The 17,530-nt window shown below is 42.7% G+C and overlaps 1 protein-coding gene across 4 annotated transcripts in view; it reads left to right on the top strand.

Annotated features, from left to right (window-relative positions):
* dek (DEK proto-oncogene) overlaps positions 1 to 17,530 on the top strand; it is a 66,650-nt gene that overhangs the window by 37,235 nt on the left and 11,885 nt on the right. For 3 of the 4 annotated variants that reach the window (XM_085988915.1, XM_085988914.1, XM_085988916.1), the window contains exons 6-10: positions 8,930 to 9,050; positions 10,208 to 10,393; positions 13,756 to 13,897; positions 14,602 to 14,652; positions 16,330 to 16,478. In XM_085988915.1, the coding sequence (XP_085845041.1) occupies positions 8,930 to 9,050; positions 10,208 to 10,393; positions 13,756 to 13,897; positions 14,602 to 14,652; positions 16,330 to 16,478 (649 nt within the window). The remainder of the gene's footprint in view (positions 1 to 8,929; positions 9,051 to 10,207; positions 10,394 to 13,755; positions 13,898 to 14,601; positions 14,653 to 16,329; positions 16,479 to 17,530) is intronic. The other variant, XM_085988917.1, reaches the window with a different exon arrangement.

Here is a 17,530-nt window from a genome sequence, read left to right as displayed (position 1 = left end):
GCTTGGTCCAGTGTAACGGATGCCAGCGTAGGGGTCGGTGTGTCGCTGCGGGTATCAGATGAGGCGGTGTCGGGGGCCTGCTGCGTCCCGGCTGTCGTACAAGATGGCGGCGTCCATGATCCCCATGTGGCTGGAGGCGTCCAAAATGGCTGCTGTACTGGTGATTCGCACACGGCCGGGGAGGTCCAAAATGGCGGCCCGCATGGCCCACACGCGGCGCTGCTGGGGTTCGGGGTGGCTTTGGCCCTGCAGACGCTAGCGTAGTGTCCCTTCTTCCCGCAGCCCGAGCAGATCGCGTTTTTCGCCGGGCAGCGCGCTCTGGGGTGTTTTGCCTGGCCACAGAAGTAGCATTTCTGGCCTTGGGGCACTGCTGTCTGGCCTTGGGACACTGCTGCGGTAGTTGGGCCGTTGTTGGGGTGTGGCTGGGGTGGCACGGCGCTATGAGGCGGTCCTACCGTGTCCCAGGCTGTCATTCCCCGCGGCGTCCACGGTGCAGAGGAGTAGGCATCCATGCCCTGGTAGGCTGCATCCAACGATAGTGCGAGTTCAGAGGCCTTGTTGAGGTCGAGGTTACTCTGCTCCAACAGTCGCTGTCGTGTGTAATTGGATCTGTGGCCCGCTACAAAAGCGTCCCGGATAAGTTCCTCTGTGTACACGGCGGCCTTTACATCCTTACAACCACAGGCCCGGCCAAGCACAGACAGTGCCTGAAGGTATTCCACGGTCGATTCCCCAGGTTGTTGTTTACGACTCCCCAGGAGGTGCCTGGCGTACACTTCGTTCACTGGGCGCGTGTACTGGTCCTTGAGGAGCTTGATAGCATCCGCGTACGAGGTCGCGTCTTGGATGACCGAGTACACTCGGTGGTTCACTTTGGAGGTCAGGACATCCAGTTTGTCCTCGTCCGATTTGATTGCTTCGGAGGCGGTCAGGAATTTTTCGAAACACTTAAGCCAGTGAGTAAACTTGGTGGATGAGTCCGCCTCCCGATGATCTAAGTCCAGGCATGCTGGTGTGAGGATCTTCTCCATTATAAAAATGTTGTTAATAAAATTGATGCGCTATCAATTACTCATAAAAGACTGAGAGTTAGAAGAGTAACTAAAGGCTTTTATTAACAACAGAATGGAGGTCTGCCTCGAGTGGTCGACCGGTCCAGGATACAAGGGCTGGGGAGCAGTCACCTTTATACTAGGACCTGTGGGAGGAGTCAGCCGAGGCATGTCCAGGCATGTACACAGTGGAATACAAACAGGAATACAAACAGTGGTTTACCACACAATCTATATTACTGACCTAGATGAAGGGACCGAGTGTAATGTATCCAAATTTGCTGATGATGCAAAGTTAGGTGGGACAGTAAGATGTGAGGAGAACACAAAGAGGCTGCAAAGGGATATAGATAGACTAAGTGAGTGGGCAGATGGAGTATAATGTAGGGAAATGTGAGGTTATTCACTTTGGTAGGAAGAATAGAAAAACTATCTTTTAAATGGTGAGAAACTTTCAAATGTTGGTGTTCAGAGAGATTTGGGTGTCCTCGTGCAAGAAACACAGAAAGCTAGCATGCAGGTACAGCAAGCAATAAGGAAGACAAATGGCATGTTGGCCTTTATTGCAAGGGGGTTGGAGTATAAGAGTAAGGAAGTCTTGCTACAATTGTACACGGCCTTGGTGAGACCACACCTAGAGTACTGTGCACACTTTTGGTGGTCTTATCTAAGGAAAGATATACTTGTCTTGGAGGCGGTGTAACGGAGGTTCACTAGATTGATTCTTGGGATGAGAGGGCTGTCCTATGATGAGAGATTGTGTAGAATGGGGCTATACTCTCTGGAGTTTAGAAGAATGAGAGGTGATCTCATTGAAACATACAAGATTCTGGAGGGGATTGACAGGGTAGAAGCTGAGAGGTTGTTTCCCCTGGCTGGGGTGCCTAGAACTAGGGAACATAGTCTCAGGATAAGGGGTAGGCCATTTAAGACTGAGATGAAGAGGAATTTCTTCACTCCGGGTTGTGAATCTTTGGCATTCTCTGCCCCAGAGGGCTATGAATGCTGAGTCTTTGAGTATATTCAAGCCTGAGATAGATTTTTGCACTTTAGGGGAATCGAGGGATATGGAGATCGGGTCGTGGTGGTTGAAGGTCAATCATCACAGCCCCAGGACATCGCTGCAGGAGTTTGTCAGGGCAGTGTCCTAGGCCCAACCATCTTCAGCTGCTTCATCAATGAACTTCCCTCCAACATAAGGTCAGAAATGGGGATGTTCGCTGATGATTGCACAGTGTTCAGCGCCATTCATAACTCCTCAGATAATGAAGCAGTCCATGCCCGCATGCAACAAGACCTGGACAATGTTCAGGCTTGGGCTGATAAGTGGCAGGTAATATTCGCGCCACAGAAATGTCAGGCAATGACCATTTCCAACAAGCGAGACTCTAACCACCTCCCCTTGACATTCAACGGCATTACCATCGGCGAATACCCCACCATCAATATCTTGTGGGTCACCATTGACCAGAAACTTAACTGGACCAGCCACACAAATACTGTGGCAACAAGAGCAGGTCAGAGGCTAAGTATTCTGCGGCAAGTGTCTCACCTCCTGACTTCGCAAAACCATCTACAAGGCACAAGTAAGGAGTGTGATGGAATACTCACCACTTGCCTGGATGAGTGCAGCTCCAACAACACTTGAAGCTCAACACCATCCAGGACAAAGCAGCCCATTTGATTGGCACCCCATCCACCACCTTAAACATTCACTCCCTCCACCACCGGTGTACCATGCCTGCAGTGTGTACCAGCTACAAGATGCACTGCAGCAACTCGCCATGGCTTCTTTGGCAGCACCTCCCAAACCCGCGACCTCTTCCACCTAGAAGGACAAGGGCAGCAGGCGCACGGGAACACGTTCCCCTCCAAGTCTCACACCATCCTGACTTAGAAGTATATCGCCGATCCTTCATCGTCGCTGGGTCAAAATCCTGGAACTCCCTACCTAACAGCACTGTGGGAGTACCTTCACCACACGGACTGCAGCGGTTCAAGAAGGCGGCTCACCACCACCTTCTCAAGGGCAACTAGGGATGGGCAGTAAATGCTGGCATTGCCAGCGACGCCCATAAGTGAATTAAAAAAAAAAAAAAAGTGGAATTGAGGTTGATAATCAGCCATGATCTTACTGATTGGCAGAGCAGACTCCAGGGGCCATATGGCCTACTCCTGCTCTTATTTCTTATGTTCTTATGGCTGGATAACAGGCAGCGACAAGGGCAATGGTGGAGTGCCAGCGATGGGAGCAGGAATGTTGTCATCCTGAGAGAGGACAGCAGGTTCCTGCTCCACTGACCCACTGTCACTCCCCCGGGTCAGCACCTCCGCATCCCAAGCAATCTGTTGCAACACAGATTGCGGGCCTGCTGCGACACCGTGAAAGCTCCGGTTGACGGTGGTAGACCCAGCCACAATGGCAGCAATCGGAGCTTGTGTGGCATCAAGCTGAGACTGTATGAGAGCAGTCTGAGATTGGATGGCACCAACCATAGACTGCATTACAACACTAAGACGTTGCATTGCTTCCGCCAGTGGAAGCTGCCAGATCGCCCATCACACGCGGCATGAGGTCTTGGTCGCCACGGTCTCTCTGGGAGTCGACCATCCTTCCCAGACTGAATGGGCTCCATGGTGTGCGCAGAGCTTTGTGCAATGTTGGAGGCGGACTCCTCCACGTTCCTTACCGTTGCCAACAGGTGCTCGGGCACCCTTGCTATTGCATCTATGATCTCCGTGTGCATGCCCATCACCCTTCTAAAGGCCTCCCCATTGAGGTCCTCATCTGAACCCTGTACAGCAGAACCCACGCGTGAACTCGCCCTCCGGGGAGTTGGCCCCCGAGCTACCCTTTTCCCCCTGGCCTTGTTGCAGCCCACTCGTTCCCGGTGCATCACCCTGTGCAGATCCCACTACTATGCTAGCCTCTAAAGAACGCATAGTGCCAGTATCTGAGCTGGTGCCTGCGGGTGAGACATGCAGTGACGCGGTGTGCTCTTCCTCCTCCTCATCTCCCGCCTCGTTCTCAACGGTGCCCTCCGACGGGCTGCTCAGGTGCTTGCTCATTATCTGAACGCATAAAGGCACAATAGTCGGGTTAAGGTGAGTGGAGCGGGCAGGAAGGGAGAAATGCATGCATACAGCATGATCAGCTGGAAAGTACGAAAGGCTTGTGGGGTGAGGGGGAAGTTGGATGTGAGAAGGAGTAGGGATGAACATACCGTTGTTGTCCCCAAGGGGGTCAACGTCACCAGTGGCCATGGCGCCCACCACCTGGCACCTAATAATTTCCAGCGCAGACAGTGGTGGGTGTCCGCTTGATCCCTGCCTGTGTGCTCTTGCTCCCTCCTGTTGTGAGCCACCTTGGCCTGCAAGAGAAAGGAAAGTGAGTGTGGAGCAATGTGTTTGGGTGTTGTGCCTGCCATAGTTGAATAACTGTCATTATGTGCAAGGTGCGAGATGTGGGTTTGAGTGTTGGTAGGTAGAGATTGTTGGTGGGTGAGCGCTGGGGTTGTGGTGCTTTGGCTCGTGTGTGCAGACTGTGGTTCAGATGGTGGTATGTAGCATTTGTCGAGGCATTGACTCACCCTGACCCACCCGAGTGAGATCTTTAAATTCCTTCCTGCACTATGTGGGGGTTCTGGGGACCCAGTGCTGCCCAAGACATGCTGGGCAATCTCCCTGCACATGGCACGGAAGACTTGCGGCGAGGGCCTCCTGCCACTTGCTGGGTAGAGCACCGCCCCCCGTCTCTCCACAGCGGACACCAACTCCTCCCAATGCTTGGTCTAAACATCTGCGGGCTCTCTCCCTGAGGCGTGGATCTGTTATCGTGACACCTGCTTGAGTTGGCCTGCTCCTGCTTGTTAACACAAATTCACAGTCAGCAATGCTGAGAAAGAGGTTCTGCAGCATGAATGAACCTCCCCTTTAAGAACTGGAAAGAGCCTGTGGCAATGATGACTTGTGATTAGACTGCACCTGATATTGGTTCGCGCTTTGAGTGTAGCGCCACTGAGCTAGGCCATTAGCGCTCCAATCCTTTCTTTGTGCAATGAGACTGAATTTTGCGTGCAGCGTGATTCATTAGCGCCTGGCGCTAAATCTCAAACTTTTCTAATGTTACCGCCCATTCCTGGGCTATAATGAATTCCTCCCCCTGGGAGTTTGGATCTGCTGGTGGCTGAGGTAGGGTTACTGGAGTAGGTCTGATCAGGATAGACCGTGGTTTCCAGCTACTCAACATAGCATTGGTAAAACAGTTTGAGAACATAGTAGTTTCGAACAATAAATGAAAATGAAAAGTGAATATTTTAGTAGATTTGACCCTCAATATGCCCAACCACTGCGGCACAGTAACCAACAAAGAAAACCATGCTAACTATGTAATCAAAATGGTAGACCATAAGTCAGAAGAGGTTCTGCTCAAAATGTATAGTGTTCTGATCAGGTTGGGTACTGTGTCCAGTTTTGGTCACCGTGAAGCAAGGGAGACATTCAGGCTCGGAAGACAGTACAGAGAAGAGACGCAAGGCTGTTGTTCCGTTGAGTTGTAGAGATACTGGAGAAACTTAGACTTTCCCACCTTGAAAAGAGATGCCTGAACGTTGACTTCATAAGACATGTACAAGATATTAAACCATGGCGCAACTGCTGCCAACGAAGTTGAAGTAGTTGTGTATGCACAGTTTGTGTTTTTTCAGTTGTTCACTAACTGAAAAGAAAATATTGTTGCCATTACAAAGAAAACACTTCCAGAGAGAAAGGAGGCGAGGGGATGGTGAAAAGAGATTGCTACTGCCGAACAGAGCCACATCAGGAAAAGAAACTCTGCGCCGGCAAAACACTAAACGTCCATTTTTATTAATTTTCTTCTCCTTTCCCTTCACACGGAGCTTGCGCACCGTACAGATAAATCTCTGCAACCCTCCCCCTGCAAAACTATCATACATTAATACTTAAACCAACTCGTGCTATTGTTATACATTATTAAACCACCCCATAGCTCCATAGATTTAGGCATGCAATATGTCTATTATTATACATTCATACTTAAACCACCACAGATTTATGCGCAGAACGTTTCTGCGCAGCTTCTGGTCGTTGGCAGCAGTCACTCCGTTAAACAATATGGAAAAAGTTGGGGCAGAAAATGACTTTAAACTTAGTTGCAAGGGAAGAACAAGGGGACACCGGTTCAAATTAATAAAAAGTAAAGATAGGACCGATGTCTGGAAGTTCTTCCCACATGATGATAAATACATGGAGTGTACTAAGGGGTAGGGTAATGGAGGTGAAACCCTGATATCACTTGAGAAATAACTGGGTGCTATGATAGTGGAATTCTAAGGTTCTTTCTGGAATTATGAGCTTAATGACCTCATCCATATTTATCTTGTGAACTAACAGTACAGTCCACATTAATGCCTTGTATAAAGCAGAGTGTGAACAGATCACCTGACTAGTGCAAATATCAATGAAGTGTTCTCACTCTACAATAATGGCAGTGTCCTATTTTTATTTGGAGGCTGAACAAACTGTTGTGAAAATAAATTCACATCTAAACCGTCACATTGTATTACAATAATCACCTGATCACATTGTATTACAATAATCACCTGATCACATGGATTCTTTTCAGTATTAGTAAAGGTTAGTTACATCTTACTATGCCTTTGGTCACAGGTCAAATTCCCATGACCCCTATATTCTGCTGTGTCTACAATTTTTAGCTAAAGCAGCATATTCCTTATCGCTTACGCAAAACGCACATATTCTGTCTGGTCCCACAACTGCGTCTTATCTTGGTTTTTCGAAGCTTCTCACATTGTTCTTTGTTTAGTTTTGCTTTTTTACGTAAGTCAATTTTTATTGTGATATTTCTTATCTCAACCTGGTTTCTTTTAGTCACTTTCACATGACCCCACTCCTTTGTTCTGATTTTAATTTTGCTGGCATCACTTAAGTAGTGGTCACCTCGGCTGTCCGAATTCTGAGAGGGTTCAATTTAACCCCTTCAATACAATAGCTAATTAATCCTCCCCTGCAATGATTCTGGCGGTTAGGCCCTCGTGACCCTTCTTGGTCTGCAATACTGGGCTGCAGGTCATAGGTTACAGTATCAACAACTCGTTTGTAACTGAGCCCATTCTTTCTGTTCTGTTTCTTATCTCTGCCACCTGGATTATGACGTCTGGTTCTACAGGCTGCCAGACCATATTTGCTAGGCTGAGGCTTCTTTAATAATCTACGCAAGCCATTTTGTTTCTTTATGTTACTACTTTAAGTTTAGCTGACAGCTTTATTAAATCTTTCTCACACTTCATTAGCTGTGTGTAGCTTGGTGGCTGTGTCTTATCCTGTTCTTGTAAGGCTCCATTGTATAATGTCCTTGGGCTGGGCTGGTTTATTGCCACCTGGTTTCTTCTCAGCTCTTGGTGATCTTGCACATGACCCCTCTCTTTTTTCTTTGTCTGAAGTAATTTGTTTGCCCTGCATTTTAAACACTGAAAGGATTTGCTTTTAACCCTTTCAATACCAAAATATAACTTGCCCAGTAGACAGTACTGTTGAAAAATGCTGAAGAATGCATCAACAGTTTAAGTCACTCATGAGAGTGGTTTAGGTTTATACTTAGAATATTCCTTTTATTAAAAAAAAATCACTAATGAATAGTCATTACTTTTTTCTCTCCTTTGTCTCCAATCATGGTATTTGGTTTTACTATTTTCTTATATGGCTTTGCACAATTTTGTAAGATTTACTTTCTAATTTTTTCATTTTCTTGAGTCTTTTTAAAAAAATTATCTTTTTTATTTCTTCAGCTGGTATAAGTGTCTGGATTGTGATTAGTGCTTAATTTACTTAGTCAAACTGTAGAATGGATGTATTGCAGTGATGTTATCTGGGGAAATGGGAGGGGGCGGTTATCTACTATTTCTCATCATTCATGTTAAGAATTTAAAAAAAAATTCTGTTTCTGTAGAAGCTTGATTTAGGGCATAGTAGTCTAGTGGTTATGGTACTGGACTAGTAACTGAGTTCACATCCCACCATGGCGAATTGTGCAACTGGATTCCAAAAATCTAGTAATTTGTGAGGTGGCACGAGAAAATGATCATAAAATCTGCTGGATTGTCATGTCCTTCCACCTCTACCTAGTCTGACCAACATGTGACTCCAGTCCCACACTATGTGGGTGACTGGTAATGCCCTCGGGGCAACTAGGAATGGCCAATAAATGCTGCCTTGTCAGCATATCCCAAGAATTATTTTTTTTTAAAGCTTAATTTAGGATCAATTTAAAAATAGACAAGATGCAATAAGTGCCTGTGATAGAAAGCTGATACTTTTCATATGAATCTCTTGACAAGAGCATGTCTGTTTCACCAGTTGGACAAGATCTTGCAGAAAAGGCCAAAACTCACTCTTTGTTTTACAAAAAACATTAGTACAGGAAACTTTCGATTAACCGGCCACTAAATAACCGGAATGCTCTATCCCCTGGCAAAATTCAGGAGTCGGTTCAGATAACATTTTTAAAAACTTTTTTTTACTCATTTGTGGCTGTGCAAGCGTGTAGCTGAAGCTGTTGCTAAGTTACAGAGACGCTTGCAAGTTGTGCCGATTGTTTTGAAGCTCGACAGGGTTTGTTGCTTTAGACGGAGCTCTGAGCTCCGTATCTTTTAACTTAGCGTTTGGTTATCCGGCATTGTTGATGGACCGGCACCAGGTCGGTCCTGTCCGTGCCGGATACCAGAAAGTTTCCTGTACTTAAAGCTTTTATGGTGCTTTTCCTTCGAGTTAACACTTATACTGGTGTATTCATGATTGCTTCAGATGACTTGTTTTCTTTTTGTTCCCTATAATTATAGGAATCCAATTTCAGTATTAAAGGTGATTTGTACTGTCCTGGACCTGGAGAGAAAGGGCACTAAAGATGAAATTGTATCAAAAATTCTGAACTTCCTGATGAAACCCAAGGCATCTGGGAAGGTAGAGATTTTGAAATCTGAGCTGTTTATTTGAAATAAGGCAAAACTCACTGTATGTAACTTACCCACCAATTATAACAGGACTAGTCATTTTACTGCACATTTTACTGCACAATCTAAACTGTTTATAGCTGAATTGGAAGTTGCCAGAGACATTACTGCTTTATTTGTGATTTTTTTTTTTTTGTTAAGTCAGACTTATTTTTTTTACATTATTTAACAGCATTTTGCTGTTGGATTTAGCCCACCTGCCTGATGCTAGTGCTCTGGAGAAAGTTACCACCTGGTACAATCATCAGGTGATTACAGTAACTATATGCCTCAGTAACTGGGACTTTAACAGACAGAACTAACATCCAATTATCTGAAAGCAGCCAAACTTTCAGGTGAAAATGTCCTTTTTAATAGTTGGTCTTTAATAGCCCTTCAGATGAAACATTAACCAAAGTCCTGTCTGCCCGTTGAGGCGGATGTTAAGATCCCAGGGCATTTTTCACAAAAGATCAGGGAGTTCTCGTATCCCAGTCAGCAATTCTTTCTTAATCTACATTTCTTCCCCAATCTATACCACTAAAAACAGATGAGGTTAACTGATTGTGGATCTCATTTGTCTTTGGAGAATCTATTGGGATAGAGTCCGCTTTGGGCGCAATCGCGAAATTGTGACTAAAATGTGCTTGAACTTGCACTGGTTACATTATGTTTCGAGTTTCTGGTTCCGCTTTGCGTTTCTGCTAAAATTCATTTGCATAATCACAAACTTAAAATCTTTCATGAACCCGCGCAATCGAGCAGTGAAAAGAATGTAATCATTTCATTTTTTAAACATTTAAAAAGCATTCCCTGATGTATTTAAGAGTGATAAACCTTGGGTCCCTCCTATTTCTCATCTGCACAGTGCCTAAAAATGTAACTACCAACTCCTAAACCTGTATGTTGTTATTTATATAATCTTGTTGTGCAACATCTTTGTTAAATAGTTGTCTGGTATGTGTGCTGTGATGTTTAAAACATACATATTGTACCATTATTAGCTAATTCAGATGGAAGCACTACATAGTTTGCCAACACAACAGTCGAAGCACTTACCCATTTTTGGTATGATGCTTCTATAAATCTTTTTATAGAATTAATATTGTGTTTAAATATATTTGGCAGTCATTACCAAAGCCTAAAAAGAAGCGTCAAAAGGGTGGAAAGAAAGAGCGCAGCAGCTCTGGGTCCAAGAAGAAATCCAAGGCTGCAGCTTTAGATGAGATTCTCACAGATGAGTCCAGCAGTGAAGAGGAAAAGAAAGAAAAGGAAAAATCTTCAGATGAAAGTGATGTGGAGGAAGAAGTGGAGGTTTGTACCAGGCATTTCTTGGCCACTTAATGTATGTGTTTTGATTTACAGGAATTAACAAATCTCTTTTTAAGATATCTGTACAGCAGATGGATCTGTAATATAAAGATGAGCCAGTCTTTAAGCTAAGATGTACGTACTTTAAAAGTGATGAATTCTGTTTTAAGAACATAGAAAGAGGAAAAGACACTTGAGCCCAATAGTCCCATCCCTTTTTTCCCCAGCGATGAATATAATTTAGCTGTCTTCTCGCCATACTCCTCAATCCTTCCCCTCTATAGAAATGTACTCATTGTCTCTCCAACCCATTTATACTTCCCTGGTAAGCTATTCCAACCTCTTAACTCTACTACTCTTTGGTGAAAAAGTTCCTCATCACTTTTAACTTGTCTCTGATATTTGAACCGCTCACCATTTGCTTGTATTAGTTTTGTCAATTTACTTTGTAATTTTGAAAACCTTTACATCACCTCCAAACCTTTTTCCAAAAAAAGACTCCAGCACAACCTCAATAAATTTTCCTCAAGTTTCCTTAAATTTCCACAAATGCCTCTGCGCTCAAGGCAGCATCCACTCCACTTTTCATATGGTGCCCTTGCAACACCTTGAGACGTAGCCTTGGTTATCTCCATATTTTAATGGGCAGTCGCCTTGGTCTTGTGCACTACTACAGTGACCATGCTGAAAGCAGTAGTCTTTGTTCTGGTTACTGTGTTCATTACAACATTATTGCCACTAGTCACTTTAGTACCAACTACAGGAAACTTTGTGCTATCCGGCACCGACGGGACCGAGCTGTTGCCGTTCCCACCAGCATTAATGTTGAAGCATACGGAGCTTTTCATCTCCGTATCTGACAACAAACACTTGCTTAGCAACAGCTTCTAAACAGTCGGCCCGTACCTTGGAAGCATCTCTGTAGCTTAGCAACAGCTTCAGAGAGACTTTCCAGAGCCTGACTGTTGGAAAAAAAAGCCACGAGAAGAAAAAAAACCTAACAAAACGGCTCCTGATTTTTGCCGGTGGCTCGAGCTTGCTGGACACTTAGCCTCCGGATAACACACAGTTTCCTGTACGTCCATTTGAGATGAGTGTGCTTTGAGCTTGGGGTGTGGGGAAGTGGTGAGCCAGATCAGCTGCTTTTGCCAGCAGGATCAGAAGAGCTGGTGCTGCTGCAGTGAACTGTGGTGAGAGGGGAAAAAATCAGCAGTATGATTTGGAGACGTATGATTATCTGCACTTTCCATCATGCAGGATTATGGATCTCTGTCCTGATCATACTGTATTATTCCATTTAATATATCTCTGACAATTGGCTTCCTGTTCCTGTACTTTTTATTTTTATGCTTATGTAAATAAATCTAAATATTTTTACGCTCATCTATATTAAATTATATCTGCCACCTATTGGCTCACTAACCTAGAAGGTCCAAATCCTTCTGAATCTAGGTACATTGTTCCTCATGATATCTTTGTCTTTACATGGATTATATGTGTATATACTCATGTTTGTATATATGCAAAGTTAGAGAGGAGACCTATGATCAATGTTCCCTTTAAGCTGCACGGCCACGCAATGCTGTGCAGCTCCTGTGCAGCCAGCTCACTGGCTTTTAAATAGGAAAAACCGCGCATGCAAGGCATTTTGAATGGGCCGCGCACCCCCAAATAATCAAACGGAACATTGTCTATGATGCGGCTTTTATTTCCACAGTTTAGCTGACCTGTCGTCTAATGCATAAGTATGACTGAAATTTTAAAAACAGTTATCACACGACCCTCTGAGTATTGACATGTTGGTGTGTTTCATTTTTCTAATAAAACATGGGATATTGAAAGGAGATCTGAATTTTGTTGAAATTTCATTTCTGTGGTGAAAAATTAGCCCATTGATCACCTAAATGTTGCTGTAATTTTGGTTCAGATTTCTTTAGTCCCACCTATTAGTCCTTTGAGCTCTTTAGTTATGGAGAAAAAGGGCACCGATACCAAAGATAAATGTTGAAGTCATGATTTGGGCTGTTTGGAGAAATCATGCAAATCATGAGCTTTTATTTTGAGGACAACTACAATTATAAATCCTGAAGAGAAGCGTTATGGTATATTTAATTATACCAGCACTGCACCCCACAGAAGGAGACCATAGTAAACAGTTTAGAATAGGTAAATCCAGAATAGGTTAAATCATGTCGAGAGGCACAGGTTCAAGCTGCAAAAGTCAAATTTAAGAGTGATGTCGGAACTTTCTTTTTAGTAGTGATTAACATGGAGACTTGTTTTTAGTATTGACCTACATGGAATGGACTTTTGGGCAAGACAGTGGCGCAAAACCCTTAAAAACATTGAAGAAACTATTGGATGAAATGATTGGGAATGGGCTGAGTGGCCTTCCTCATTTATATCTATCTGTGATCATCCTGCCAGTTTTGCCGCTCTTTTCATGTTCATAATTAGCTGGAACAACCAACGGACGGGCTTACTTCATATCAGTCACTGTAGAGGGAATAAAGTCAGACTGCAGCTTAAGCTGTAATGCAGTCTGCCTAGACTCCATACTGGCCATGTCCGGATAGTACAGGAAACTTTTTTTTTATCCGGCACCAACGGGACCGGCGTGGTGCCGGTTTATCAAAAAGTCCGGATTACAGAGAGGTATAGTAAAAGGAACAAGAGCTCCGTACACAGCAACAAATTCAGGCTTCCCTGTTGTTTAGCAACAGGTGCAGGAACTCCGACCACAAGATCCAAGCATCCCTGTTGTTTAGCAACAGGTGCAGGAACTCCGACCACAAGATCCAAGCGTCCCTGTTGTTTAGCAACAGGTGCAGGAACTCCGACCACAAGATCCAAGCATCCCTGTTGCTTAGCAACAGGTGCAGGAACTCCGACCACAAGATCCAAGCGTCCCTGTTGCTTAGCAACAGGTGCAGGAACCCAGCCACAGTTCCAGGAACAGGCCACTAATATGAAGTAAAACTTAACTGAACCTACTCCTGAATTTTGCCGGTTAACAGAGATTTCCGGTTATTTAGGTGCCGGTAAATAGAGAGTTTCCTGTACTGCTATTTCTTACATTTTTAACTGGTGAAACTAGTTATTTTCAGGTAATGCCAGTTAAGGAACACTGTTCCTTTTTAAATTGGTCAGGACTCTTACCTGTTGAATCTTTGTATTAATTCAGTCCAAATGGTGAACTGTACAATTACTTTTTAATTATGATGGATAATTGAAAATATCCACAGTTCCATGTAGTTTTATTAGAAAGCATTTTACAGTAGTCCTAAAGCGCACAATGGGACAAGCTTCCACTGGCACTGAATATTTAAGAAAGCATTGAGAATATCGGTTCAATTTTTTTTCAGCCACCTAAGAAAGTGACTAAAAAAGAAAAATCCACCCCAAAAGCTGTGCCTAAAGGCAAGAAGGGCCAAAATACTAAAGCAACAAATGTGAAAAAAGCTGACAGTAGCACTGCAAAGAAAACTGCAGCTTCTGCCAAGAAGGGTAAGTACATAAGTAATTATCTAATAGTGAGTTTAACAAACAATAAATGAATGACCAAATAATAGATTTTTGATGATGTTTGAGGGAGAAATGTTGGCTAGGACCCTGGAAAAACTCCCCTGCTTTTCTTCACTGTTTTCGTCACATCCTCAAAATAACTCCCAAGTTACTGAGGCATGATCTGCAGCTTCTAAAACCATGGTAACTATCTCTAGTAGCTGATACACTCGCACACTCTCTCTCGTATAGAACGTTGTAATATTTTCCTTAAAACTGAAGACCTGGATACACACCCTAAGCTCACTGTTGTAGACCTTTTTAATAAAGGATTTTTTTAAATGTATTTTGTTCTCGTCAAAGTGAAATATGTTGATACTGGGGAGCAGAACCTTTCCCCATAATTTTTATTCAATGTTGGCATCAGGTTTATAGTAGGTTAAATACAGAATAAAACTTGTGCATGGCCTCAGCCCTGACCTCTGAAGAGTGTCTTCTACTGCACCAGTAAATTTCCCAATTTTCTCATGCAGTGCTTCCACTAAGAACTGAATTGAAACTGCCCCATATGTTTACAGCTGACGAGAGAGAGACTTTTTTCCCCCCTTTAGGCTGGGCTGGAACTTGAATCCAGATCCCATAAGTAAAAAGACAATTATAACTTGCTGCACCACCCAGTTCCCATTTAATGTAATTTTGTTCCCTAGACCTGGGAAGTGGCGTTAAAAAGGTGGCTTCGATTGGGAGGCTAGCCGTGAGTAAGTAAAACTTTTTTAAATATCATTTTACACAAACTAAAATGGTGTAGGGGGGAAAGGATTAGTGTAGAAGGATGCTATACACCATCTTCATGGAGTTTTCCTATTTAAGAGTAAAATGCTAGAGAACTAATACACCATTGTGACAACATTATGCTATAGGCAAGAATGTTGTTTCCAGGAACTATTCCATAAATTGGGAATAAATGGCTTTGAGAGAAATAACTTCACTGATCAGTACCTTTTTAAAATTAACATCCATTTGAATTGTGCAATGTGGTAGAAACTGATTATGGTGTAAATTTTCTGAGTACACACCAGTGGCAAGGAACCTCACTGTGCAAATACAACTTTCCAGTAAGATTCCCTGTGTGTAGTGAAAAATTAGACCATATATATGCTGACACATGGGCTAGTGTTATTGTGAGTTATCTGGTCAACCCACTCGTGGGAGGCGAGTGCTTTTGTCCTTCGTTTGTCTCCCTTTTATAGCAATTAATTAACGATAGTGATTGTTGCAATCAGGTGAATGGTATTCTCCTTTATAGCCTGATTTAAGAAATAATTTCTCAAATTGTAATGCTCAGGATTACCTCTCACTTGCACAATCTAAACTCTACTGAAAATGGAGCATGTGGAGGCTATTTTGTAGGGAAGTAGAAATCTTACTCTGTAAGGTAAAAAGACTGTTTTAAAACCTGAAGAACTTAAAAAATGTATGAACTGTTCTAGTGCTGCAAAGTGTCACTGGTATGGCGTGGAGTAAATTCTAATTCCATGGGGAAATCACACTCCTAACCAGCTGCCCAGCAACAGTTTCAGATGTTTTGTACTCTCTAGTACCATTATATATGGAAATTGAACACCAGGTTTGTGCATTCTTAATTTTAAAATAAACTATTATGCTGCTACAACTTAATAACTGTTAGTGACAGACCTTTGGCCTGTTCGCATGGGTTGGAAAGGAACAAATTGGAGCCTGTGACTGCCTTTGGATCGTAGCCAGAGTGTAGAGAGAGACATACAAGGCATTCATTTGCTGGAAAAGTCCATTGCTGAATTGACCTGGATTTTTCAGTGGTTAGTTACACACAATGGTGTTGGCAAATCTCATTTTACTATTGAGGTAATGGGGAGGAGGAAGAGTTTGTGCATCTCCGTGTATGTTAGAGGATATTAGAAGAGGCAGGAAATAAATACAGAAAAGATAAAATGACTGACATTGTAATTGAGACTGTTCTCTTTGCCCCCTGCCTCTAGAATGTTCCTTTTTAAATAATCCAAATGGTAAATAATCCATGTCTGTGGCTAATACTAGTGTATGTGATTACTTTCCACTATATTTGTTAAAAAAATTTACATGCAGAATGCTTCGTACTTTAGCTAGTCATTAATACTAGGAATGGCTGATGCTACACTTAAGAGTACAACCAGTTCTGCTCATTAATCAACTATGAGCTCCCATACCTCATTCCCTTTCCAAAAAGTCAACTTAAGGAGCTTGATACCTGGTTAAAGTTGCCCAGTTATGGCAGGTAGGTTTTTGAAAAGTGTATTACCAAGTACATCAGAGATGTTTAGCAGTTTAACAAAAATGCTCTAAAATGAAGCATATAATTGCGTTCAGAGATCTGTTTTGTTTGAAACATTGTACTGCATCTTGTCATTGTTTCTTAGAAAGCGAATCAGAAGACAGTTCAGATGATGAACCTCTGATTAAGAAACTTAAAAAACCACCTACAGATGACGAATTGAAGGAAACAGTCATGAAATTGTTGGTTGATGCAAACTTGGAAGAAGTCACAATGAAACAAATCTGCAAAAAGGTGATTTTTTTTTAATGTTACATGCACAATTAGTTTGAACTTGATCTGAATCTGAGGCAATGGTTCTTTGTATTATATCAGAAAACTTTAGCCTAGTACTGAAGAAAAGAAAGCTTGGGCTTTTAGTCTATTTAAATGATCTCAATATTTGAAAGTGTGTAAAACCCCCACTGTAGATATGGAAATTGGTACAATTGAGAACACCCAGATTGCATCTTGCAATACCTTTTTAAAATCAAGAACCATGATAAGTGGAATACAGATAATGAGTCCAACACGTGGGTTTATTCACCAAGAAGACGTGAAACACAAGTAACAAAAAGTTGTGCAAAGAGGTGATGTCTCCTGCAAGCCTTTATCCTGGGGAAAATCCTGACAGATGGCAGTAATGGGCATTCCATTATATAGTTATTGATCGAATGCAGTGTGCTGATTTTGAAGGTATTATAATGTGTGATTGGTATCAACCTACTTTGTGTTGGTGCAAAGGAGAGTTCTCTGCTAAATTAACTTGATTTTGTTTAAGAAAATGAGTCTTTACATTAAGAAATGTTCGGCGTATATTATTCAACTCCACCCGTCCTGATTATTCTTTCAAATCAACATGCTTGTCCTCCGTTCCCAAACCATTGCAGGCAATCATTTTCACATTGTATTTCGGTTCTTGTATTCCGGTTCTTTTCCTAAATCTATTACTGTAAAAGTCAAATTTTCAAATACGATCTATGCAAAGGAAACTACAAAATCCAGGTTTTCTGCACTTGACATGTTGAGTGCGTCATCAACTGAAATTTGTTTCCATCTTGAGCTATTTCAGAAATTTGCACCCCTTAAAGGGTTTTCATAGAAATATTTATTTTAAAGAACTGCATCTGTTGTGCAAATGAGCTATGCATTGTGATGGTTTTTGCTTTATGATCTAGTACATATGAGCATAGGTGAGGCTTGTGAGTTGATTTAAAGGGTTTTGATAATGGAATATTTAGAATTTCAGGTACAGGAAACTTTGGTTTATCCGGAGGTTATATGTCCGGAATACTCGATCTAACGGC

This window comes from Somniosus microcephalus, chromosome 5 (assembly GCF_052327205.1).
Source record: "Somniosus microcephalus isolate GS21.2 chromosome 5, FLI_Smic_1.0, whole genome shotgun sequence".
NCBI lineage: Eukaryota > Metazoa > Chordata > Chondrichthyes > Squaliformes > Somniosidae > Somniosus > Somniosus microcephalus.
This window is presented reverse-complemented; position numbering and strand designations above follow the sequence as displayed.